Raw genomic sequence first — 23398 nt, 5'->3', positions numbered from 1 at the left:
AGACCTGGCGGGAAGGAAGGCAGTCCCAAATGACTGCTTCCTGCTGCTTGTTGCATCGCACTGTGTCTAAGCTTTGTGTTAACACTGTGCGTACGACTGGACGCGTCCCTTCCATTCGGTACGGGGCGAGGTAAGATGCCGTGGGCAGGTACGTAGTCTCATAAGTGTACCTTAGGTCAGGTACTCCATTACCCGTGCTTTCCCAGGTTCAACGGAAGGAACGAGTCCAGCCCATTCTGGCGGCCTGGCCTACCTACCTGTTCGAACATCGTGGAGACTCAGAGTACATATCCCAAAAGAGCCGTCTGATAGACAGGTACCTGCCCACCGTGCTCATCTTGGGGGATCTCCCGCCAATTCCCCGGTTTCCTCTATCAAATCCCCAGAAACCGTTGGTCCCTGCTTGTCCATCAGGTCTGCTCTGCTGTCTGTCGTCCGTGTCTGTCTCTGCCTCACCCCCCCTTGTCTGAAAGTCGCGGCTAGCGGGTTTGAGATTTTTTTGACTTTCCAAGTGGCCTTTCGGGGTTCCTGCAAGCCATCCCACCAACAGCATTGGACGAGCTGGTGAGATGTGGAACATGATTCGTGAAGAACTCAGCTTACCCCTGACGAGGGCCCCACTTCACCCGGGTGCGAGGGACGTACCTCAAGTCAGCAGTTCCCTCCAATTTGGTCCAGCTCAGCCCTGACACTGCTTGCCTTACCTGAGCCTATCTATTCGTAGACGGGAGGAGCGAAGATCTCGTCAAGTCTTGCGCACCTGCTCCGGATATATCAAGCGAATATCACTTTTGGTGCTGCCTATCCATCGTGGATAATGCCACTGGTGTCTTGACATCTTCCATTGCCACGACGATGTCAATCGCCTGTCGTCTCTGACGCAGGGGCACCACACCATGGCATCACTACCCGCCAGCTTTTCGCCGTTTCATCACGACCAGTGTAGTGGTGTATCCATATTACAAGCGCGGACAGAGATCAGCATGCGTACACTCGATTTGGTAGGTAGGAGGAGCAACTTGAGTACGGAGTAATGCTACCGATGACCAATACCAGAGAGCCGAGTCTCCCGATCTCAGACACTTCGATACCCAGCTCTTGGACCCTCACATGCCTTCCACTGGTCTTGTCCGGGGCCATATGCCAGCAGCGCGCTACGGAGACAAACTTCGCAGCACGGCTCCTGACAGCTGTCCGGATGGAACCTGATGATACCGTGCCGCGGTCAGAGCAGCCGTGATCGACTGGGTCAGACTCGACTGTCTGCATTCGACCCGTTTGACCTGCAGGCATACGGGTGCCTGTCACCTTTTGCTCGCCCGCGCTTGACTCTCGAGTCTCTGCAGCTGCCAAACATTTGCTCCTCTGTACGGAGCATACGGAGTACTGCAAGGCGCCTATCCAATGGAGCCATCGTCCAAAACTTTGTTCGACAGCGAACCATTCGTACGAAAGACACCCGTTGGCGTCTTTCAAGTTCTGAAACCACAGAAACCAAACAGAAGCTACCGCCACAAAGCTGTCTCGCAAGTGCCTAGCATCGCAACCGAACCCCGATATGTCTAGATCTCAGAACGTGGCTTCGTCTAGTGACAACAATCTTCTTCGTCGCCTCGTGAGCGCGCCTCCTCCACTCCGAGTGTACTATTACAGATCTCTTCCGGAAGACGCATTGGAATATTCGACAAAGTCTCACGATCCGGCTTCTGGTCACAAGCTTGTGACACTATGGAGAAAACGTGCAAGCTTTCGGTCTAGGATAGCCGTTGCTGCTACGCAAACCGCACAGCCTGTCGCACGTCACTAACATCTTCTTGACTCGCACTCTCTTCTTTCGTCCCAACATCCGTCTTTTGTCATAATGCGTTTGCGTTTCTGGGGGAACTCCGAAGATCCTGATGATCAACTACCGTTCAAGCGGCCGGAAAGCTTTTTGGCTGAGCAACAGCAGCCTGTGGAACAGAGCTGGTGTACATCCGACCTTCAACCTTGCCCTAAGAATCCATCCAACTAGAAACAACGAGGCCTAGTATCGGCCTTGAGTCCAGTCGATATTGCTCACGATTGCGGATTTGAAATACCGCCAACCAAGGATTTGCATATCGTCTGGACAGTCGGCGGTTCTTTCTGTGACTATCAACTCTGACACAGATGCTATCTTGGTTCCCTTCGCAACCCGTCTCCTGCCATTGACGCATTCGATGCTTCGCTCGTATCACGAAACCGTTCAGACAAGATCTGTACATGTCATCGTCTGCGAGAGGCCCAGCCTTCTGCGTCTATCCAGCATGCAAATGGAAACGGACGGGCTTGGTCTCACGGCCGGAAAGACTTCAGATGAGTCGGCGGGCCTCTTGTTGGACCGGCAAGATGTGGTGCGTGCAGAAAATATCTTTCCCTCCACCTCTGATCACCAGTCATTCATTGACGCGGGCCCATGGCGGGCACCGTTCGAGCTTTGGTGGTGTTCATGCACCCGAAGGTCCCGAGACTGTTCTTGATTCAAATTCCCTGGGATCCGCCCTATTTCCAAACTGGGATTCACCATTTCCCCCATTTCCGTGTTGGCACTACGCCAAGTCTGGAACGAAATGATATCTCGACCTCAACCACGCGAGCGGGCGGCGTGGAGAGTGTTCGATTAAAGCCTAAGACGATACGAAGTAACGCATGATTCTTTACTCTGCTTAACAGACGGAGTCCCAAAGGCGGGATCGACGGTTTCGAACTTTGCAACGATAGAATCATTGACAGAGCTTGCGGCAGCAAATCATCTGTTGCAATCCCACCGGTTCCCAAACCAGCTGTCGCACACTGTGCATCTTAACAATTTCTACTACAGCCCCCTTCTCCAGCCAGCATCCCTGAGAACAACCCCTGCGCATCTCATGGATTCTGAATGATCACGTTCAAGTATCCAGCAAAGAAAGCCAACGGCAACATTGGGCTACTTCGCTCTCAACCAAACAGGTTCCAAGAGTCTTCCCTTGAATATCCAGACGCCTCAGTGGCTTTCGCCATCCTGCGTGTGGCTTGACACGTCAGCTTGAGCAGTCTCAAAACAGGGAAATGAGCATCTGGTGACCCGGTAGTTTGGCTGACGCGGGGTATCGAGCCTTGCCATTTTCATTATTGGTCAATCCTCAACGACAGACTCCCGACGTGTCCATACCTGATCTACTGAGTCCTGATTTTTTTTTTCTTCTTTTTTTCTTCTCTTTTTTGGCATGCTATCGGCCAAAAGTCCTCATGGAGATGGAGTCGAGCTCATTTATCCATTGAATCACCTCGGACGAACTAGAAGCTGTGCTGACACACTGGCTACGGAGGCACTATCGTGAGGGGTTGTCAGCCGCTTGGTGCCATCACCTGTAGCCCGCCATCCGTGCCCAGTGTTCGCGGACGAGGCCCCCTGAGAGCTGCATTGGACAGCTCCCGGAAAAGCCAAGCTTTTCTGGTCTGGTAGATCAGGCTTCTTCCGATTCTAGCATCCAGTGTCACTTAAGCACTCGAGCGGCCTCTCCACCGATATGCTTAGGTCGGTTAGATACATGGGCACAGAGAACTGTCATGACACGATCCATGAAAAGTTTACAATCAGTCTTCTCGTATTGTCGCCAATTTGCCGCTGGTCATATCTACACGGCTTGGTGAAGAGATACAGAAACTGACAAGGCATCGCCCGAGCGTTTGCTGAAGTTTCTCCCAAGTTTATTTCAGCCTACCAGCAACTTGCCAGAGTTCGGTGTGTCTTGCCACAATTGATCAGTCTTGGGACAAAGTCCGACAAACCTGTTTCTGAAACGCGGAGAAGGGAGATCCCGCCACTACGAGGCCAGCAGTCTACGTGGGAGTCTGCACTCTGCTCTCTGCACTCTGCTTCCCCCCGACCCGACCCATCCGTTGAGCCCATGCAATCGGGGCGTTGGCCCAATCATGTTGCATTCTTGAGAGTAGCTTTCTATGTCTACGTTGCGGTTCGGGCGGCTGAGACCAAGCTTTTCGGGGTCATCCGAGCACATGCTTGAGGCGATGTCTTCTGCAGGTCGGACCAGGAGCATCCCGTTGCGAAGCTCCTTAGTGAACAAAGCTTCTTATCTTCGATTCGGAGGGTTTTGGGACGAAGAAAAGCTGTTCGCTGAGAATGCGCTGTAATCGACTTATCGAATTCTCGTGTGATGGTGTTGTCAGTGGTTACTGAGAAGCCCAACCATTGCTGGCCCGGCTGGGGCTGTTATCATGGTCGCGACTCTGCAAAGCTCCCACCCAAGGTGACTCTTGAGTTGCATGCGTGCCGGCAGATGGCCTGATCTCGGAGTTGGTTGGGTGGAATAGCCGTCCCGAGCGGCCCTGGAGTATAACCAGCATTCTAAGTATATGCAGGCCCCTGTGGTGCAAGCCCACCGGTAATCGTCTGTATACTAGTAATCTTTACGCCGTTGTTCAAGGTTGACATAGTGTCGCATCCAAGAACGGGACATATCAAAGGGCTGCCGCGGCCTCCTTCTCTCGTTCGGCTCTCCGCACTCGGCGCTCGACCATCTCCACCCGACCCTCGACGTCGGCGACGAAGTCAGAGACGCCCAAGACACCCTGCTGGTACCATGCCTGGAGGACCTCCTCACTCCGGGCGCGCAACTCGGCCATCTCTGCTTCCTGGGCGATCTGGGTCGCTTCAATGCCATGCAGTCTAGGCATGAGGGAGGCGAGGGCCGCGCTCTGGGATGATTCGGGGATGGGGCAGTCGTTGACGGAGGTCAGGGACGAAGCTGTCGCCGGGAAGGCGGCGGCGGAGGCGAGGACAGTGGCTCGGATTGCTTCTGGGGCGAGATGGATTGGCGGCTCGGAGGGCGACGGGGGCTGGAAGAGGGTTGGTTGGGAGTTGTCTGAAGTGAGGTTCTGGGTTAGTCATGCTCGTGGGGCTTGGGGTCCGGCAGAGCGTGGGAGTTGATGGACGTACAGATCTTCATCAGTTCGCCGTATACGCGGATGCGGGAGAGGAGGTGGTTGAAGCGGCGCTCGAGATCTTCTAGGGTGTCGACTGCCGAGTCCGCTTGGGAGGAGTGTGAGGGTGCCGTTGGGCCATATAGGAGGTGCTCGATGCGTAGTAGACGCGATTCGAGGAGGGATATTGTCGAGAGTGTCGTCTTGTCGAGAGAGTTATCCATGGTCGTGGAGGATATCGCGCGTTACGTCGTCGCGTCTTGGGGGAGTGCCGTTTGGATCGAGGAGATGAATTACACTACACTGCCAGTGTGCCGTCGCGCGTGGGTCAGGCTTGAGATGCCTAGCGCAAGATGTTGTTGATAATCACTGATTGCCGGTGAGGGAAATGTCGTACTTGGGGGGTGAGTCGAAACAAGCAAGCAATTCCCCGAGAGTTGATCGTCGCGGGTTGCGATTTAGCGTGGTAAGGCTGGGAGGTGAAGAAGCAAGGGAAGGTGTTGAGTGGCTGAAGCTCTTTTCTTGGGATCTCGAAGTTGAGAGTCAGTGTGGCCAGCTGCTCGGAAAAGTGTGGCTTGTGACCGATCCACCGGACCACACGATCCAAGACATGCGATTAGATAAGGAGCTCACTGGCTGAAGCAGCCAATGGAATGAATTGGTCTCGGGCGCATTGAGACTCATTTCCTACAATGTCTCTCTAATTACAAAGTCATTATTCTTCACATATCTTCGGTATCCTAACCAACTATATTTGGGGCGGTTCCGGGGAAGACGATGAAAGGGAGACGCAAAAGCAACTTTTCCAACAGACATTAGGTAAGTTGAGGCACATCAAAACCAACGACATCAAACGGCATGTGAGTGTCTTTCGAGTCTCGTGCTCCCCCAAACTCGCGGGTGCGACACCACGCCGGCCCCCTGCGCCAAGCACAGAGTGAGGCAAGTGTCAGCGGGTGAGCGGGCTGGGTGAACGCTAAGGTAAGGACCTGCTGGCATTCTGCTACTTGGTGCCATGGTGCCTTGCCTTGTCCTGCGCGGGCCGGTGTTGGTCGCTGACGGACATTTCGGAACGTGCCAATGCCTCGTGGCCGTGGCCAAGTACCTACTCCGTCAGGTATGAGGCACGTAGGAACGGATACCGAAGGTCCATTGCGGTCTGGGCAATACGTAAGAATTGCTAAACAGCCAGATGCTTTCCCCGTCAAGTTCCAGTCGGGGGTCTCCGGTTTTCTTACCTAAGAGCTCCCGGGAGGTAATGCTGTGTAACAAGAATCAATGGCATTGGACAGCTTTTGCTCGGCGGTAGCAAACACTCTCGTCAGTTCGTCATTTGCTTCCCTGACAAACTTCCACTTGCTCCAATACCCACCACCACGCAAGACGCAAGGTACCACCACCCTCACGACACCCTGTGCCTGCTCATTTTACCCGCCCCGAGTCCCCCGACCAGGTCCTGTCATCCTAATACCACCTTACTCTGGAGCTGCCCGCCGCCTGTCCATAATTAATACCTTTAAACTTCTCGGTTATTGAGCGGGAACTCTCGTCCCTCCTCTTGCTCCTTCTGTCTTTCTCCCGTCCAGCGTGTACTTTGTACCAGCGGGGGGGCTGAAGTGGTCTACGTCCTTTTCCCATTTGTACACGTATACACCTTACCCACGTCTTGGGGGAAGGAGAAAGACCATCGCATCGCACATTGTCGTGTGATCTATCCGTCCGTCCGTCCTGCGACTTTGCGACCGAGACGACCTTCGACACCTTGGACGTGCCGTCGTGACTCGTTCTGTCGCCGCCCCCCGAAAAGGGCATTCAGAGATCGACAGACGAAAGGTGCTGGTCAGTATTGGCCACCCCGTCCACCGTCCCTCCCAGTGCTGCCTTCCCAGCCCGGCGGCCCCATTCAGCCAGCGTCAGCCCGTCGCAAAACCAGAACCTTGAATTACTCAGTCGCTACACCCCGAACCGAAGCTTGCGAGGTTTGTCCCAGCAGGGGCGACCACCTTTCCTCAATTGATTTCGAGAGATTCCTCCAAAAGCACGTCACAGCTGCCCTGCGCAAACTCTCCGCCGGCCATTCGTCGCAACGTCACGCCTTCTCCGCCTTGACTGACTGAGAGAAAGTGTGTGTGGGTGCGCCGACTCGAACACCACTGACGAGTGACGACCGACCACCTTCTGCAGCCGCAAGCCGCAAGCCATAACCGCAAGCCGCAGTCACATCCCAAACGCCGCGAAGCCGACAAACGCCGCCTTTCTTTTCTCCTCTCCTGACCAACGACGAACAGCTGCTTTCTTTCGACCTCTCTTGTTACTTGTACGCTTTCAGCTTTTGCTCGACAAACAATCGACAGAACAGCTCCATATCTATCACAACTCACGACTTGTGACTGTATTCTGTGACTTTGGGTCGCAGTTGTGGACACTTGGTTCTACCTCCCCAATCCGGCAACTTCTTACGGACTCTTTTTATTTTTATTTTTTGGTTATTCTTATCTGACCTCCGCTTTTGCGATTGCGCTTGCGACTACTATTACCAAACACTCGAACAAGAGAGAGCTCAGCGACGCATTCTGGCGACGACCGCGAACAACGACCGACGAACCGACGACCGACTAATCAAGACGACGGCACCGACGGCGATCGATAATTACGAAACGGGCGAGCAATACTATGACGAATTACTCTAGCATTACTGATGGAAACGCAAATTCAATTGCGTCTGGAAGCTCCGGCGAAATGTCACGGTATGCCGGACTCCCGATCCTCCCCGCAGGAGGCGCATACAGCCTGATCAACAAGATGGAAGAGAGCTTTGCTGACGCATGGAATACAATCTTGCAGACAACGCCGAAGAAACACTAAGGAAGGGGGAGGCCAGGCCTCGATGCTGAGTAGTGTGATCAATCTACTCAACACTAGTACGTGCTGTCGCGGATTCCCTTGGAATGGAACACGAGTGCGGGGCAAGAAGAAGAGCTGACGAATCGTGACTACAGTTGTCGGCGCGGGGACGTTGGCAATGCCATCAGTGGTGTCACACATGGGCTGTATGCTCGGAGTGTTGATGATTATGTGGTCTGGACTTACGGCCGCCTTTGGCCTGTATCTTCAGTCTCGCTGCGCCCGCTACCTTGATCGAGGGACGTCGTCCTTCTTCGCCATTTCCAAGATTACGTACCCGAACGCCGCCATCATCTTTGACACTGCCATTGCGATAAAGTGCTTTGGAGTGGGTGTTTCTTACATGATTATCATTGGAGACTTGATGCCAAAGGTCTTTATCGGCCTGTTCGCGAGTGCCGTGGCGGAGAACCCGTACCTCGGCGAGAGAAACTTTTGGATTACTGCTTTCATGCTGGTCATTATTCCTCTTAGCTTTCTGAAGAAGCTCGACTCGCTCAAGTACACCAGCATCGTCGCTCTGGTCTCCATCGGCTACCTCGTCATTTTGGTCATCTATCACTTCTCGACGGACCGGCTCAAGGACATGAGTGAGATCCGAGTTGTTGAGCCCGAAAGCGCTGTCGCATTCCTCAGCACATTGCCCGTTGTTGTCTTTGCCTACACATGCCATCAGAACGTAAGTTGACTTTGGTTGGTACTTGGGGCTTCATGTTAATGCAGTGGACAGATGTTTGCCATTTTGAATGAGATAAAGGACAATTCTCCTGGCAGCGTCATAGGGGTTGTTGGCACTAGCATCGGCACGGCCGCCTCCATTTACATTGTTGTAGCTATCACTGGCTACCTCACGTTCGGCAACGCTGTCAAGGGCAATATTGTCATGATGTGTAAGTGAGCCTGGGAGCATGCTACCCCGAACCTTGCTGATTTTTCCCAGATTCTGCAACTGCCGCTTCCTATATTGGACAGCTTGCCATTGTAGTGCTCGTTACTTTCTCGGTCCCTCTTCAGGTCCATCCTTGCCGCGCCTCCGTCGATGCTATCCTCAAATGGCGGCCTAACCGTGCATCGAACGCAAACGGCCGGTCCACCTCTCCGGGCGGACGTCCGCTGCTGCCCTCGTCAGCCTCTGTACGCTCCGACCACGGATCCAGCTCATCCATGGGCGAGACTCGATTTGCGATCTTGACCTCGGTCATTCTCGTTCTTTCCTATGTCACCGCTCTCTCAGTACACAGTCTCGAGAGAGTTTTGGCCTACGTTGGAAGTACCGGCTCAACCAGCATTAGCTTCATCCTTCCGGGCCTGTTCTACTACAAGATTAGCGACCCCGATAGCATCCATCAGCAACGTCTTCACAAGGAGGACGACGACGCCGATGCTCACAATGACGAGGAAGATGCGGATCCTATGACGACTAGTATTGCCAGTCTTGGGAGCATTGCCAGCCATGTGACAGATCCTCGCCAGTGGAAGCGAAAGTGGCGTTGGGACCTTGAGCACATTGAGCAAGACGCCCTCCGCAAGATGGCCCTGGCCCTCGCCATCTACGGCGTATGTGTCATGGTGGTCTGCCTCTTTATGAACATTGTGTTCCACGCATCTCACTGATTGCGGCTTCTTTTGTCTTTCATGAAGATGCAGTTTAGAGGAAGAATTGTTTCATTGAGGCGATGATGCAGATATATTTACTATACGGCCACTCGGGATAGACGTACGGCGACGTGACAAAAGTCCCACGGGCAGCGTCGCGCATTTTTGGAGTTGGATGGTCTGCTTCTCTTCTGATTCTTGGGAGGGGCCTCTTTTGTTCTCTTTGTGTACCCCTTACCAGCGTGGTGGCTGCATGTCAAGGGCGTTGGTTACGTCCAGCATTGGTCTTCCTTCGTTTTTTTTTTTTTTTTTCATTATTTAGTCTAGAACCAGCTTCTAGGACAGACTCGGCCCATTGGCTCATAGTCACAGCGGCCTTTTGATAGCCTTCAAACTCAGCTTCAATCGGGAGTGACATTTTGGTCTTTTTACAGTTGTTATATCGTACAACTCTTGTAATGTGACGTGATGCTGGATGCCTTAGTTTCGTCACCTCGCCTTCCCTCGTCAATACCCGTGGGCGAGCCGAGCCGCACCCTAGACACGTTTCTGGCCTGCCCGTTGCCGTCTCTTTTCGCCTTAATAGTACAATCCCACCATCAGCCCCCTTCTGTTCTGCGCAATCACGAATCTCATGCGTGAAAGAGCCAATCGCAACCCCAGCGATTCGCGCGTTGCTTTTTGATGCTTTTGATACACGACACAGTCCCAGTCGACATTGGCTACACCATTCTCGTCTCATCCGTCTGAGCAAAAATTTCGTACAAATCGTCGATGCTGATGCCTATGATGATTCCGCCGGTGCCGCCGCCTTGGCCGGAGAGGCCGGTGTCCTCAACGACTTGGCCGCCGTCGCCGTGTTGGCGGTGCCGTTTGGTCTGAATTTGGGCTGGAGGATGCCGACCATGGAGAGTAAGCGCCAGACGGTCTCGGTGGGTTGGGCGCCGACGCCGACCCAGTAGCGGGCGCGGAGGGAGTCGAGGCGGATGTCCTTGTGCGGCTTAGTGGTCGCGTCGTAGGGGTCTTGGCGGGGGACGGGGTCGTAGGTGCCGATTACTTCGATTGGTTTGCTGTTGCGGGCTGTTCTGTTGTTGGTGAAGAGAAGTCAAGGGTCAGCTTTTGGGGAGGTTTCTTTCTTTGTATTCGAGGTCCGTCGGGATGCTCTGTTGGGGTTTGCATTGCGGTGAGAGCTTCGCTGCTTGGCGATGGGGGGAAGGGGGGGGGGGGGGAGGTTATGGTGCTCATCTCATGGCGACGGTGGTGTGATCTTCTGGGGATGGTGACTTGAGGTCGGAGGCGTACCTTGCTTGTGTGACGACGATGTTGTAGAAGGGCTGGTTGACGCGCCCGAAGCGGGCGAGACGTATGCGGACGACCATGTCGGTTGTGTTGAGGTTCTAGGCTCGAAATGGGGTTGGTAGAGGCAGGCGGTTTCGTCGGGAGGTTCGGAGAGGAGTCGATTGAGGTGTCGGGCGTTTGGTGCGTCGTGATCGCGGAGCTATAGACAGCTTCAGTCCTGTATAGCGAGGTGAGGTGATGCGAGGCGTTCGGTGGCCTTGGTCGTGTCCGGGGGAATTTTTGGTCGGTGAAGACGTTGTTCCGTTTCCGACGGGATCTGGGCGCTAGTACAAGAACGGTAAGGGGAACGGAAGAGATGACTGGAACGGGGACCGGGGACCCGGGCCCCTACCGATTTTCGTGTGGTGGGTTCTTAGTGATATGAGCAGAAACCAACAAACAGAACCAACTAGCGGTGGAAGAGAGGGAAGCGGGGGCGGACTTGTTAGAGAGAGAGAGAGAGAGGGGAAACTTGGAGGGATTTGCCTGGCTACATCAACTAACCACTCTGTTCCCATGAGTCACGGCTCTTTCTAGCGCGACGACTAAATAAACTTTCCACGACTCGAGCTACCTCACGGCAGGAAACCCATCTGCAATGGCCGACACACCAGTACCTCCCCCGCACCCATCATCAGGGCCCGCTACAGAGCCGGCCGCCGCAACGGTGAATCAACCGGCAGCTCAACCGGCGAGCCCGGCAGCCGCCTCTCCTGAAGCCATGGGGGGAAGCACAGATCCTCCTGCACAAGTGAATGTCGCAGGCGACGCTACTGAGAACGAGACCGACGCATCCTCACTGCAGAGCGGACTTACTGCCACAACAAATGAATCGCAGGCGTCTGTGACCCCGAGCATCTTTGACTATCGGCTCGAAAACGGCCGCAGTTACCACCGCCTCAGCGACGGCAGCTACCTCGTTCCCAACGATGAGACTGAACAGGAGCGTCTCGACATTGCGAACCATCTCTGGCTCATCGCCTGGGACGGTAAATTCTGCCTTTGTCCCAAGAACCAGGGCGCCAAGAGGGTTCTCGACCTCGGCACGGGCACAGGCGTGTGGTCTATCTTGTACGCCGATGCGTTCCAAGGTGCAGAAGTTCTAGGCGTAGACCTGAGTCCGATCCAACCCGAGTTCGTGCCTCCGAACTGCTACTTTGAGGTTGATGATCTGGAAAAGGAGTGGACGTGGACAACCCCGTTCGACTTTATCTTTGCGCGCAATATGGCTGGCAGCTTCCAGGATTGGGCAAAGGTCATTGGACAGGCGTTTAAAAACCTCGAACCTGGCGGCTACTTTGAGATCCACGATAACCTGTACCCCCTCGAGTGCGATGACGGCACCCTCAAGGAGGATTCGGCGCTGTTCCAGTGGTCAAAGTACCTCGTCGAGGCCACGGACAAGATTGGCCGACCCATCACCATTGCCTCCAAGCTTGACAAGATGCTCGAGGAGGCCGGCTTCGTGGACGTGGTAGTCACGAAGCAGGTCATGCCGGCGTCGCCTTGGGCCAAGGACGAAAAGCTGAAGGCGCTGGGTGTGTGGACGTCGGCTTCGCTCCTCCCCGGCATCGAGGGCCTGTGCCTCGCCCTCTTTACCCGCGTGCTGGATTGGGACCCGAACGAGGTCCTTGCGTTTTGTTCAAGCGTCAGAAAGGATGCCAAGAACTTGGGCATCCATGCGTACTGGTACGGATACTCCATCTACGGACGGAAGCCGTTCCCGAAGGAAGGGGAAGAAGAGGCCACGCAGAACTGAGATTGGACAGTCTGTCTTGGAGGTCTGCTGTATTCCTGTTAGAAAGGCCAATCCAGACAGTGACTGCCTGGTAATTATAAGCGTGCGTTTCTCGGACTACGTTATACTCACAGTATCGACCATATTCTATCGTTCTAGCGGCTATCTTGTGTCCTTGTCTTTGGCTTTGCTACCGTACGTCTCATGAAAGTCACCATGTTTCTTGAAATCAACCTGCATGATTGACTTCTGGTCTTCTCAAGAGTAATTGCCTGTTACTAGATTGCGCTTTGTCTTTTGCCTGTGGCCTCTGTTACATGAAGTGTATGCAGGTCAGTGTAGTCTCCACAACCCGCGCTCATCTAGTGGACGCCATCACAACGTGAGATTGATTTCATTAGCTGAAAAAACGCGTGACTGTTATGGATCTTCAACCTAATGATAACAGGAGACATTGACGGACAAGCTTAGACAAGCTTCAAGGAAGTTAAAGCCAGGCTGGTTGGAGTAGCTGTCGATTTATGAGCGTATGGGCTTTCAGCTGCGCGATCTTTCGTATTCGATCTGGAGACGTCTTTTCTTCAACTGTGAAGCAAATCGCCCCCGAGGCCGTTCTCAGACAAATCGTACAGACGATCGGCGATCTGCCTGAGAAGCGGTAAGAACTATGTTTTGACGAGATCCTTGACGAATTCCTTGACGAGCCCCTGAGATGGTTCATAGATCCAAACAGATCACCAGAGGACCCTGCCAAGGTTGACCCCATGCTGTCGTAGTTTAAAAGTAACAGGCTTCCAGGAATACCTTATCCGGAAGCATACTCGGCAAGGCTTTGAAACTCACAACCCTTTGTGTGAATGGGAGCTATTTTGTGGCTTACGCGGACGAAAGTGACGAGATGCTGAATGCCTTCCCACAGATGTCTGACACCGAAGCTTCATTTTTGGTCGAAACGTTGTTGAATACCTTTGAGTGCGATCTGAAAAGGCGGATGGGTGCTCCGGAGCTCACGAAATTTGCGTGGTCCAAAACTTCGGATCCCTCTCGAAAGCGAAAACAGGCCCAGCTATAACCGTCACCATGGCTTATAGAGCCACTTACGGACGGTATGGGTCATAAAACCTCATGGTATTGTGAATACATGCACACTGAATCGAATCCGTCACTGGATGCCCGAAAAAGCCACACTGTACTTGGAAAAACGATCATAATACGCGCGAGCACAAAATGAATGTTGAGAATGTGAGACATCTGCTTCTGAAGTTCGAACATTGATGGTTCAAGATTGTTCATCGTGCACGTGAGTTAGGCTCTGTGTGTGTCTGTGTCAAAGGAATAATGCTTGGGCTGACATCGGCGTTGAAACTAATGACTTTTACTCGGATTGATGCTAGCGAACTTGCAAGTCTTACGTGCATGATACCATCAATCGACATTGTGATTCATTTCTAGCTAATGGGGGATTCAGGATTGGATATCTCTAGTGTTCTTTCAGGATGGCTGCGATGCCTCTTTTTCCATGAGTTTGAACTATGCCTTTGAATAGTAAGACCTTCCGTCATCTACCTGTTCTGTATGGGACGACTGGCGGCTTTCCTTCGCCAGCCCGAGCCCCTATCAATCATCGAGTTATTTATGAAGCCCAGCTGAAATTGGGTCAAATAGATGAATGATCAAAGGTTTCGATAATCCACTCGAGATGTCCGCAACTCTTATTTCATGAGAAAGTGTTTGTCCTTGGCAGCATGACGCCAGTCGTAGCCGGCATCTAAGGGATCAAGTGAACTTGCAAGGTGTAGGGACTTTCCGCGCCACTTGATCTCTCTCTTTGAAAAACAGCATGGGAGGCAATTTGGTAAACTTTGAAGAACGGACTATGTTGCCGTGTTCTTGTCTTAACGCTGCCGGCCAACTACCCTGGGGTGTGCCAACAAAACCCAACTAAGCGCTGGTTAACAATTGCCAGAAGTATGCGATGTTTTCTGTTGTTCTCAAGTAATCCCCTTGCCCGAGAACGGAGAGCGGGAATGAGAGCACATCATTCACTTGAGTCTCTTTCAAGGCTGGCTGTTACGTAGTACATCAAAGTGACAGAGTTCGAGGCAGCATCAGGTAAGTATTAAAAGAGTCATCTCAGTGAGCATTCTGCATGGGCGGCATGCGGTTGTCAAGTCTCAATTTCGTGCCGCGGCTAAGATTGTGCTTGTATCAAGGCCCCCATTCGGCTACTTCCGAAGACCACCGTGCCGGCATTTCGATGCGGGTTGGGGGCACCTGGACCATGACAACTCACTCCACCAGCGGCTGTAGCGGCGGCAGTGTGTTTGGTTGTTCTCTGGCACTCTGGAAAGCGCGATGGCGAAGATGGTAACCCCTTTGCGAAGATAACACGATAAATACGAAGAATTGTTTCCAAATATGGGACAATGGCCCGGAGTTCCCCCGAAGAGCTACTGTGGCTCGTTTGCGGCTAAGGTAGAGTCTTCTGTCAATAGTTCTCCCCCAAGTGCAGGTGGGCTGGTATGACGCCAAGTCCTTGCTACTAGTCACACTTACTGATCCCGCTGCAGGCTGCAGCTGTCAGGAACTCCGCCGTCGGAACTTTTGAACCAGCTTGGCGGTGCCCACCGAAAAGACGACTGGACAAGCCTCCAACTGGTCGGGTTGTGTCAAATTTGGATTGACAAGTGACAGGCTCGAGGTCTGTCCACCGAGATGACAGGGCCCGTTGCCACTGATCGTCGCCTCGGAAAAGTACATACACGAGGAAAACGATGGCTTTCCGCTGCCCGGTGCCAACAAATCTAACAACCACGCCCATTCTGGACTGCTACGTGCGTGCGTGTCTGGTAACCTAGACTAGAAAAAGAGGCACAGAAGGAGGAGAGCCCGAAGAAAACAGCCCGTTTTGTTTACCACACTAGATTACTTAGGGTGGAAATCAGTGCTGCACGGGGGCGGCTCTTCCATGCAAGTTACCGCACAACCGAGCTAAAAGGGGGGTTACTGAATTTAGTCTGCCAGTCACAACCCCAACAGTGTTGACCATGGGTGTTCCTCATCTCGCCTGGGTTTGTGTGATGGGGATGGGCACAAATGGAGGTTTCCTGATTGGACCTGGGGACAAGAAAGCATGCGTGCTGAAAGCCCGAAGCCATTGACCGTTCTTGGTGAGTCTTTCTCGTTTTTTTTCTTTTTTTTTCTAAGAGCTGAAAGTTTTATAAACAAGATGTCTCTGGCTATCACAACCAAACCACGGAACTCTATTGGCGGCAATGGGCCATAGTCTCGGCAATACCGGCCGACGGCCGACGGCCTTTGCTTTTTACGAGTTGCAGTGGATGCCATTTGCTTCCTTCGCGTACGCCCGAAGCAGGGAGTCGCCTACGTCACGGCTGGCAGAAAAGAAATCAACCCACCATGAATTGATGATTTCAACAGCAATCTAAAATTCTCTGAAAGTCGGTTTTGCATACGAGATGGGGCAGTGGGGTGGCACTAATGAGTGGAGGAGGAGGGGTGGGAGCACCAGGCCTGACTCGTCCGGACTATCGACAGGGATCGTCTACAAATGGGTTGTTTATAAAGCTTGAGGGGGGAAGCTCAATTTCCCCTAAGGTGTTCGGCCAACTTCTCAGATTCATCAACTTTGGACGTTCGTTCTTGTCACTCGCTCAGACACACTACTTATTCTAATACCGAAAAACTTCGACAAAACCACAAAAACAACTTATATCTAATTTCTCACTAAGACCGACAACATGTTCTCCAAGACCGCCGTCGCTATCACCTCATTCTTGGCCATTGCCGAGGCCGTCAAGGTCACCAAGCCCGCCAAGGGCGACGACTGGGATCTGTCCAAGACCAACGAGATCACCTGGGAGACCGTCTCCAGCGACCCCAAGAGCTTCGAGATCGTCATCGTCAACCAGTCCGGCTACCCCGAGGTCTCTGAGACCATCGCCACCGTCCAGGCCGCCGATGGCAAGTACGAGCTGAAGGGCGCCAAGGTCGCCGCCGGCGATGCCTACCGCATCAACCTCGTCTCCGTCGACCCCCAGAACTCTGGTATCCTGGCTCAGTCCAACGAGTTCAGCTTCACTGGCTCTGACGGTACGTGAAGACGGCACATTTCTCTACTCCGATGGTCCTGAGCAATCGTGCTGACTTCTCATGATATAGACTCCTCTTCCGCCTCTGCTTCTGGCTCCGCTACTGCATCGGCCAGCGCCTCCGGCTCTGCTGCCACTGCCTCTGCCACCGGTTCGTCTTCCTCGGCCTCCGGCTCTGCGGCCACTGCCACCGTCACCCAGACCTCCTCCGGCCTGACCACCGTGACCACAGTGACCACCGGCTCTGCCACTGCCTCGGCCTCCGGAACTGCTGCCTCTAACGCCTCCGGCTCAGGTACCGCTTCCGGCACTGCCACTGGCTCCGCTGCCTCCGGTACTTCCACTTCTGCTCCCAGCAGCGCCTCTGCCATCAAGTCCACATTTGCCATCTTCGGCTCCGTCGCCGTCGCCGCCTACATGCTCTTCTAAGCAAGATTTAGATGCACGCACGAATCTTGTTTTTTTCCTTAGAGCTGTTTTGAGAAACCCGAATGATACCAACCGGCTACGATGAAGGGAGTAGCGACAAACTAGCGAAGTGCATTTGGAGGGGCTGGGAATTGAGGATTATATCGCAAAAAATCGGATGGGTTATGTCTGGCGTCGCCTTCGCACAAGTTTGAATTACGTTTTTATAGAGTAATGTTGAAGCCTTGCTACTGGACTCCCTCCATTTACAAGCGGCTCGAATTCGCGTCCTGCATGTGAGTATGCGTTAGAACACCCTGACGATGGGGAACCTGGTATCTGTATGCATGATGTGATGGATTACCTGGGATTTGACCCCAAGTTTTCGCGTTGTTCCGGACGCGACCTGAGCGCGGAGATGAGCAGACCCATGCCGTTCATCCTGAGTGCCCAAAAAGTCAATGGAATAATCTCCACCATTGAGTTGGGCTCGTAATTATGGATACGGAATGGGCGCACCTAATTCGAGACCGTTATGCGGCATAACCCTGCCGTTCCCCTGATCGGCCGCCTTAACGTGCAGGTTGGCGTCTGCTGGTTAACCCAATTAGGATTGACGGCTGGGATCATGCTAGGATAGGGCCTTCTTTCTTCGCTGCTCCGTTATCGCGAGCACTGGAGCAGCGAACCAACGGCTAGTTCAAATCGCGTCAGATCACCTACGGAAAACATGATTGTAGATCATGATATCACGAGGAAAGAATACGGGTTGCTGACTCTCATCGTTTCGAAACGGAGACGGCACACCCGCAGACCTTTTGATGAACTTCAAGACGGTCACTTTGCTGGCATCGTCCGCGAGTAAACTTTTTTTTTCTTTCTCTTTATCGTGGATCCTGAATTCGCGACAATTTACACTAGCCTTCCACGCTTCCCACGTGCTGAGGTAGCTTTTTCTTTTTTCCTATTGTCTTGAAACTGTGAGACAGTCTGCTTCAGCCTAACAAGGTGTCCGCCAATAAGGATAGCGGCCTAACTGGCCCTAGAAGATGCCGTTTATTAGGAATGTCACCCGTTGAATTATAACGCAAGTAAGGGGTCTCGTTTGCTTGACATGCTCAGGTACACCCAATATTGGGCTTTGTCTGCTCTGTTCTCCCGTGAAGTTCAAACGTAGTTATCTTCCTTCCTCTTCTAAATATGTCTCCAGCTTCCTATACATCAGTGCATGGGATATACCAAATACACCCCGAGCTCTCGCGCCACGAGCATTTCTACTACTGCACTCAACGATCGGAGGATCGATACTTGAATTAATTTTCCCTGGCTCAGTCGCGTTTAATCAGGCACTCAAACTTGATGGGTCTCTGCGTCTCATTATTTCACGCCTCGAAACTCGAGTTGCTGATTGAAAGCGATTTGCGGGGAATGGTGAGTGATTGGGGGGGGGGGGGGCACTGCTCAGGAGCGCGTCTCGTACCATAATCTTCGCATTGCACAACAAGGAGACTGCACTTGGAGTTCGAACACGACATCCGGTTCCTATGAAGTCTTCTAAGTAAATACTGGAGACTTTGCCACAAGTACAGATGTGCTGATTTAGACCGGCTATTGGGGTCTCAGATATCCTGAAGCATTCCGGGGAAGATCACCGCCATTCCAGTTGTTGGGGAGGACTGACGCATGCATTGTACACGCCATTCTACACTAAGCATCTCCACTCATAGAGGAGGCCGTACTAGTACTTTTTCTTCTTCGGCTAAACAACCTCATGGGTCCGCTGGGTTGTGTTCGCTTCAAGATTGGCGGTAAAGAGCCCTCTTTTAGAGACTGAGGACTGATGTGTGACTGAGGGAAGATGCCAAACTTCCCTTTGCTGTTTGTTCCAGACCAACACCAATGGTCCTGGTAAAGCCCTGAAGATGCTTAGTTTAGCACTGGCATCGAGCCTAACCACTCACTCAAGACAGGGAAAGACTACTTACACCCAACATTTCTGATCACTTCTCCCTTCCCAAATGTCAGCCAGCCTGCCCTCGAGTTGTCGGGAGGGTCCCATCTCCATCTCGTGGTGATCGATACCGCGCTGGTAGCTTGGAACGAAATCTCATTCTGTTTCGGACTCTCAATCTCAATGCATTTGGCTGGAAAGGGACCTTGAACGCCATCGTGCCACCCGGTGCACCACTTGCCGCCCCATTGCTCCGGAAACTCAACACCGACAATCTTTGCGCCAACGAAGAATGTGAGCACATTTGAGCTACCGTCAGGTCCTAACAAGGTTTCGCCTCTCCGCTGAACATGGCTCTTCAAAGCCGTGGCGACGGGAAACTGGGTGAATATGTCATGGTTGGGGAAGGAATTTGGAGCTGGAGGCGATGGGAAATGGACATCATAGTCCTCGATTTGATGATGGTCTTTGTCAACTGGACCATACAAGACATTAACGCCAGGAACTTCGGGAAGAGGCTGTGGATGGCGAGAGAGGTGTTGAAGAAGCTGATCTGCGCTCTGGAAGACAGTTGCGTCCCCCTCGTGGACGGTGCGTCCGATATGGGTGCAGAACAGACACGCGTATCGGATTTCCGCTGTTGTTCTCACCGCGATGTGAGATTTGACCAGCAATCGCACACGATAGAGTATGCCATACTTCAGAAAGTTTGCTCGGGCTTGGGGGCGTCAGAAATAGCAAATAAAATCAATGGAAACTCGGGTTGGCTTACAGTCACCCTCTTTGTCTAGAGTTAGCGACCTGTTCAAATGATGATACTCGCAATCCATGCACCGGCCGATTGGAAGTGGTTCGCCCTGCTCTAGTTTTAGCCGTACTGTTCCCGAGCTGGGTTACGTGCGTTCAAAAAGTTTTCGGGTTTTGAGGCTTGACTTACCCAAGTCATGGTCTGTTTGATGCCATGCCAATATCCTCCTCTGCGAAAGGTTTGTGCGCCGTCACAGAATCCCTTGAGCTGATGAAACGAACTCTTCGGCCCTATAAAACATCCTTCTTCTTTTTCCATTGTTGAGATGGATCTCAAGTGTTGCGTACTAGTTTCTGAGGCTGCTTGCTCATCAGCCAGCATTAGCCCGTCTGTAAAGAGTCCAGAAGATGGGAAATCGATGGCAAGAGCTGGGTCAGATTTTGTTCCTGCGCTCGGCGATATCCGCACATCGATGGTTGGAAGCTTAGGCGAAGTTACGTTGGAAGAGTAAGTTGGAACATCGGAGTATACCGACGTTCTGTTTGTAGTCGAAGGGCTTGTTGGATCAAACACTGAGCTTTGTGGGGTCACTGTGTCGAGGCCTCTTCGATGAATTCGGGGTACGAATGTACCATCGTGGAATGCATCATCACCCACGGCGGAATTCTCGGGGATGCTTCCACGGAAAGGTCGCCTAGCTTTTGGAACAGAGGTCTGTTCTTCAACCCAGTCTGATGTCCGGGGTTGTAAGGGTTCTAGCGAAGTAACAATCCTCAGCTTGCCCACTCCGTCGCTGAGAATACCCGGAGATGACGGTCGTCGGCCCTCTCTGTTGGAAGAAGCAGCGCCTGGGAATCCACGAGATGACGCAGGATCTGAATCTGTTGACTCAGCTATGGAGTGAGCCCGCCGCAACGTCGCACTATCCGACGATCCATGTGAGCCTCTCGTCTGACTACGGCTCATTGGCGGCTTGGGTTGCCGCGGGACGGCAGGAAATAATGATATATTGGTGGCTCCGTGGCTTCCACCTCGTAATGGCGGTCCTGGCCGGATTTGCGGGCTGGCGCTTAGTGACTGAGCCAGCTGCGGTGGTAATGACGGTAGAGGCGGTAATGGCGGGAACTTGTGCACCGGCATGGTCGAAGTCTTGACGTCGATCTTCACCCTCTGAATAGCGTCCAATACCACTAGGGCAAAGCTTCGAGTCGCAGCCTGGATATCGGTAAACTTCGCCGAGTCGAAAGTGTCCAACTCTATGTAATCCTCAAAGTCGTAAAGCAGTTCTTCAAGTGCTCTCCGTTTCTCCGCCAATTCGTCTTACTCGAATATCAGTCAATTGATAAACTTCCAGGCATGCGACCGCTCAACTTACCATTTTCGGCGATGGTGTCTTTGAAGACATCTCCATGCTTTTCGAACTGGCTATTCCACAAAGGCTGTAATCTCTTCAGTGCCCTTTGGCCTTCTTTTGCGATGATGCTTGCCGACTTGGCCATCTCTTGGGATGTTTCTGAATCATCATCTTGTGCATCGTGTGCATTCTTCGCAGACTCCTCCCCCCTCTCTACTACCTCGCGGAAAGGTGCGAGAATGAGCTCTTCAACATCGACAGCCATGACTTCAAACAGATTGTTGCATGAGTTTGGACAATGTAGGGAGGTAAAATGCCCAGGAGCCGCTCCACGTCCGTGAGTCCGGCAAGGTTCGGATCGGCCGTGACACAACGTGGCGATGGGGTTCGAATTAAAGGGTCTTTCCAAACGGGCCGTTACCAAATAGCTGGTACACTGAGTGCACTGCGGGACACCCATCGCGCGGGAGATTATGCCTGCAGCCTGAACAGGCCGCGGCGTGTTGGAGAGAGGGTGCAATTCGAGGACTGTTGTCAGCCACTCGATGGAGCACGTGGGGAGCTCGCTAAAGGGCTGATGAAAGGATTCTTCATGCACACCGGGACACCAGTATGACGCTATTGGTTCGGTCGCCTAAAGAAGTGCATCTTGCCGAATCTCCAGGCACTACACCGAGAAAGGCACCTGGCAAGCATTCTCCCTAATGGTACGAGCCGCTCACGGTCGGCCTAATTACATATCAAATTTGGCGAAGTGAGCTTATGTGCATGTGAAGGTCTGGTGTTGGAGCTGTCTGCGCTAGGAAGAATTGGTGAGTACGTCGAGGAGCAATGCTCGTATCGCGTATCTTAGCCTAAGATGCATTTAGCATTATGAATGTTTGCCCTCAAGCTTAAGGGACACGGAACTTTCCTCCAAGTTCATCTTCCTACTGTGCCTGACCCAGCAGACCTCTTCTGCTTGGTACTGCTCATTACCCTATCTGGCAATGTGCTCACGAAGGTTAATTAGCATTGGCCATTCACAGCTGGATCCTATACCCGCTTCAAGAGCACGCCATCCCGTGCCGTTCGGCCTTTGGGAGGGGCTTTTCTTCGCCGATATCAACGACCACCGTCCGATTCCGGGGTTGAACCGATGCCGGGCAGTCACGGAGCGGGGACGGTCTCGTCTTGTCGGGGGCGCTGTTGCAAGGATTAGATGATTGCAAGTTTCGGCTACCCCCGGGAGCCGACAAAGCTCAGTTATGCCGGCAAGTTCAGGGCTCGGCCGGGTGGCAGAGTCTTGGCAACTGTCCTCCGTCTCTGTGAAAGAGAACAGCATCAAAATGCTCCCAAGGGTAATGAATCCAATAAAGCGTACTTCTGACGAAGTATCATGCGGTAGACCACTCAAAGCTCTTCAGGGGCAAAGACTCTACCGCCGAACCTACCACGTCAATTCCATCGCGCAGTGCTTCCGAGATGCACAGTATCCTTGTATCTTGAATGGAAGCGTATTCCGACATTTATGCAGACGCTGTGTCACCGTTCCCTGTCTAGACTCCAAAGTCCAGCCAAGTTCCAACAAGTGTCAAGAGGCTTGGGGGATTCACCGGACTTACCATGGCAATACGGGGCAGCCCACTTAATCCGGCTACTCATTGGTGGACATTGCAACAATCTTCTTTCACAGTCATGTTTTCGGATAGCCGACGATAAGAATTCCTTGCCGAGGCGTCGGAACTTGACGCATCTTCCGCAGCGTCAACCAATGCGGTGGAGCAAGTTCCAGTTCGGTTACAGGACGGGTCCGGCGTCGGAGCACCCGTCCAGATCGGCCATCCGACAGGTTGGTTGTATTGTGCGCGAGACTGGTCCTCCTCTCAATCCAAAGTAAAAATGTTGATTTGAATGATATGATAGCGGAATAGACAATTAATCAAAGAAGACCTGGAAGCATTGCCATCTTAGAGGGCAAGAGTAAGTATGATTGTATTTGCAACTGCGAGGACTGTGGTTTTCGGACACTTGCCGTCACGCCGGTATACCTGACTCAACATCTGCGGATCCGGAGATCCCAGACGCCTTAGATTTCCGCTTAGATACCAACATCGTCCCATCGAGAGGTGCGACAGTCCCGATGTCCGGAGCCAGGCTTCGGGTGTTGCCGAGTCGGCCCCAGTTAGTGAAGGGTTAGTCACGGATATCGGCCGCCATATCAGTGGCCCATTTCCGTCCGCCGCGGAAACAAGTTTTGCTTCTTGTCTTTGTCAACTTTTCCTGTGCCATTCAGTTAGAAGAACGCTGGGCAATACAATAATCT

The 23398-nt window shown here is 52.8% G+C and overlaps 6 protein-coding genes across 6 annotated transcripts; 3 read left to right on the top strand and 3 right to left on the bottom strand.

Annotated features, from left to right (window-relative positions):
* Positions 1–4197: 4197 nt before the first annotated feature.
* Positions 4198–5480, bottom strand: BDZ83DRAFT_356763 (nuclear distribution protein). Its single transcript, XM_060502553.1, has 2 exons — positions 4961–5480; positions 4198–4886 (listed from the first exon to the last, which is right to left on the bottom strand). The coding sequence occupies exons 1-2, from the start codon at positions 5166–5168 to the stop codon at positions 4483–4485; spliced, it is 612 nt and encodes a 203-aa protein (XP_060364291.1). The 5' UTR covers positions 5169–5480; the 3' UTR covers positions 4198–4482.
* A 1906-nt stretch (positions 5481–7386) lies between these two features.
* BDZ83DRAFT_779448 (transmembrane amino acid transporter) lies at positions 7387–9462 on the top strand (the record flags this gene model as incomplete). The annotated part of the gene is made up of 5 exons (XM_060515517.1): positions 7387–7691; positions 7789–7865; positions 7944–8527; positions 8579–8738; positions 8789–9462. The coding sequence occupies exons 1-5, from the start codon at positions 7618–7620 to the stop codon at positions 9460–9462; spliced, it is 1569 nt and encodes a 522-aa protein (XP_060364290.1). The 5' UTR covers positions 7387–7617.
* A 277-nt stretch (positions 9463–9739) lies between these two features.
* BDZ83DRAFT_623428 (ribosomal protein S16) lies at positions 9740–11170 on the bottom strand. The gene is made up of 2 exons (XM_060508383.1): positions 10749–11170; positions 9740–10531 (listed from the first exon to the last, which is right to left on the bottom strand). The coding sequence occupies exons 1-2, from the start codon at positions 10821–10823 to the stop codon at positions 10229–10231; spliced, it is 378 nt and encodes a 125-aa protein (XP_060364289.1). The 5' UTR covers positions 10824–11170; the 3' UTR covers positions 9740–10228.
* Positions 11171–12909, top strand: BDZ83DRAFT_623427 (methyltransferase domain-containing protein). Its single transcript, XM_060508382.1, has one exon. The coding sequence runs from the start codon at positions 11381–11383 to the stop codon at positions 12539–12541; it is 1161 nt and encodes a 386-aa protein (XP_060364288.1). The 5' UTR covers positions 11171–11380; the 3' UTR covers positions 12542–12909.
* A 3372-nt stretch (positions 12910–16281) lies between these two features.
* Positions 16282–17061, top strand: BDZ83DRAFT_579005 (uncharacterized protein; the record flags this gene model as incomplete). The annotated part of the gene is made up of 2 exons (XM_060505192.1): positions 16282–16633; positions 16865–17061. The coding sequence occupies 2 exons, from the start codon at positions 16282–16284 to the stop codon at positions 17059–17061; spliced, it is 549 nt and encodes a 182-aa protein (XP_060364287.1).
* Positions 17062–18747: 1686 nt separating this feature from the next.
* Positions 18748–21358, bottom strand: BDZ83DRAFT_579115 (uncharacterized protein; the record flags this gene model as incomplete). The annotated part of the gene is made up of 5 exons (XM_060505203.1): positions 18748–18956; positions 19026–19709; positions 19764–19848; positions 19929–21058; positions 21115–21358. The coding sequence occupies 5 exons, from the start codon at positions 21356–21358 to the stop codon at positions 18748–18750; spliced, it is 2352 nt and encodes a 783-aa protein (XP_060364286.1).
* Positions 21359–23398: the final 2040 nt, after the last annotated feature.

Source organism: Colletotrichum acutatum, assembly GCF_030867785.1.
Source record: "Colletotrichum acutatum strain CBS 112980 chromosome Unknown BDZ83scaffold_54, whole genome shotgun sequence".
Taxonomy (NCBI): domain Eukaryota; kingdom Fungi; phylum Ascomycota; class Sordariomycetes; order Glomerellales; family Glomerellaceae; genus Colletotrichum; species Colletotrichum acutatum.
Note: the sequence above shows the minus strand (reverse complement) of the source record. Positions and strands in the feature narration are given on the sequence as shown.

Excerpts from the sequence above, each read along its gene's own strand:
- BDZ83DRAFT_356763 (XM_060502553.1), bottom strand. The coding sequence starts at position 5,168 with ATGGATAACTCTCTCGACAAGACGACACTCTCGACAATATCCCTCCTC. Across the intron at positions 4,887-4,960 it reads CGGCGAACTGATGAAGATCT|ACAACTCCCAACCAACCCTC; the intron begins GTACGTCCATCA and ends ACCTCACTTCAG.
- BDZ83DRAFT_623428 (XM_060508383.1), bottom strand. The coding sequence starts at position 10,823 with ATGGTCGTCCGCATACGTCTCGCCCGCTTCGGGCGCGTCAACCAGCCC. Across the intron at positions 10,532-10,748 it reads ACATCGTCGTCACACAAGCA|AGAACAGCCCGCAACAGCAA; the intron begins AGGTACGCCTCC and ends TTCACCAACAAC.
- BDZ83DRAFT_623427 (XM_060508382.1), top strand. The coding sequence starts at position 11,381 with ATGGCCGACACACCAGTACCTCCCCCGCACCCATCATCAGGGCCCGCT.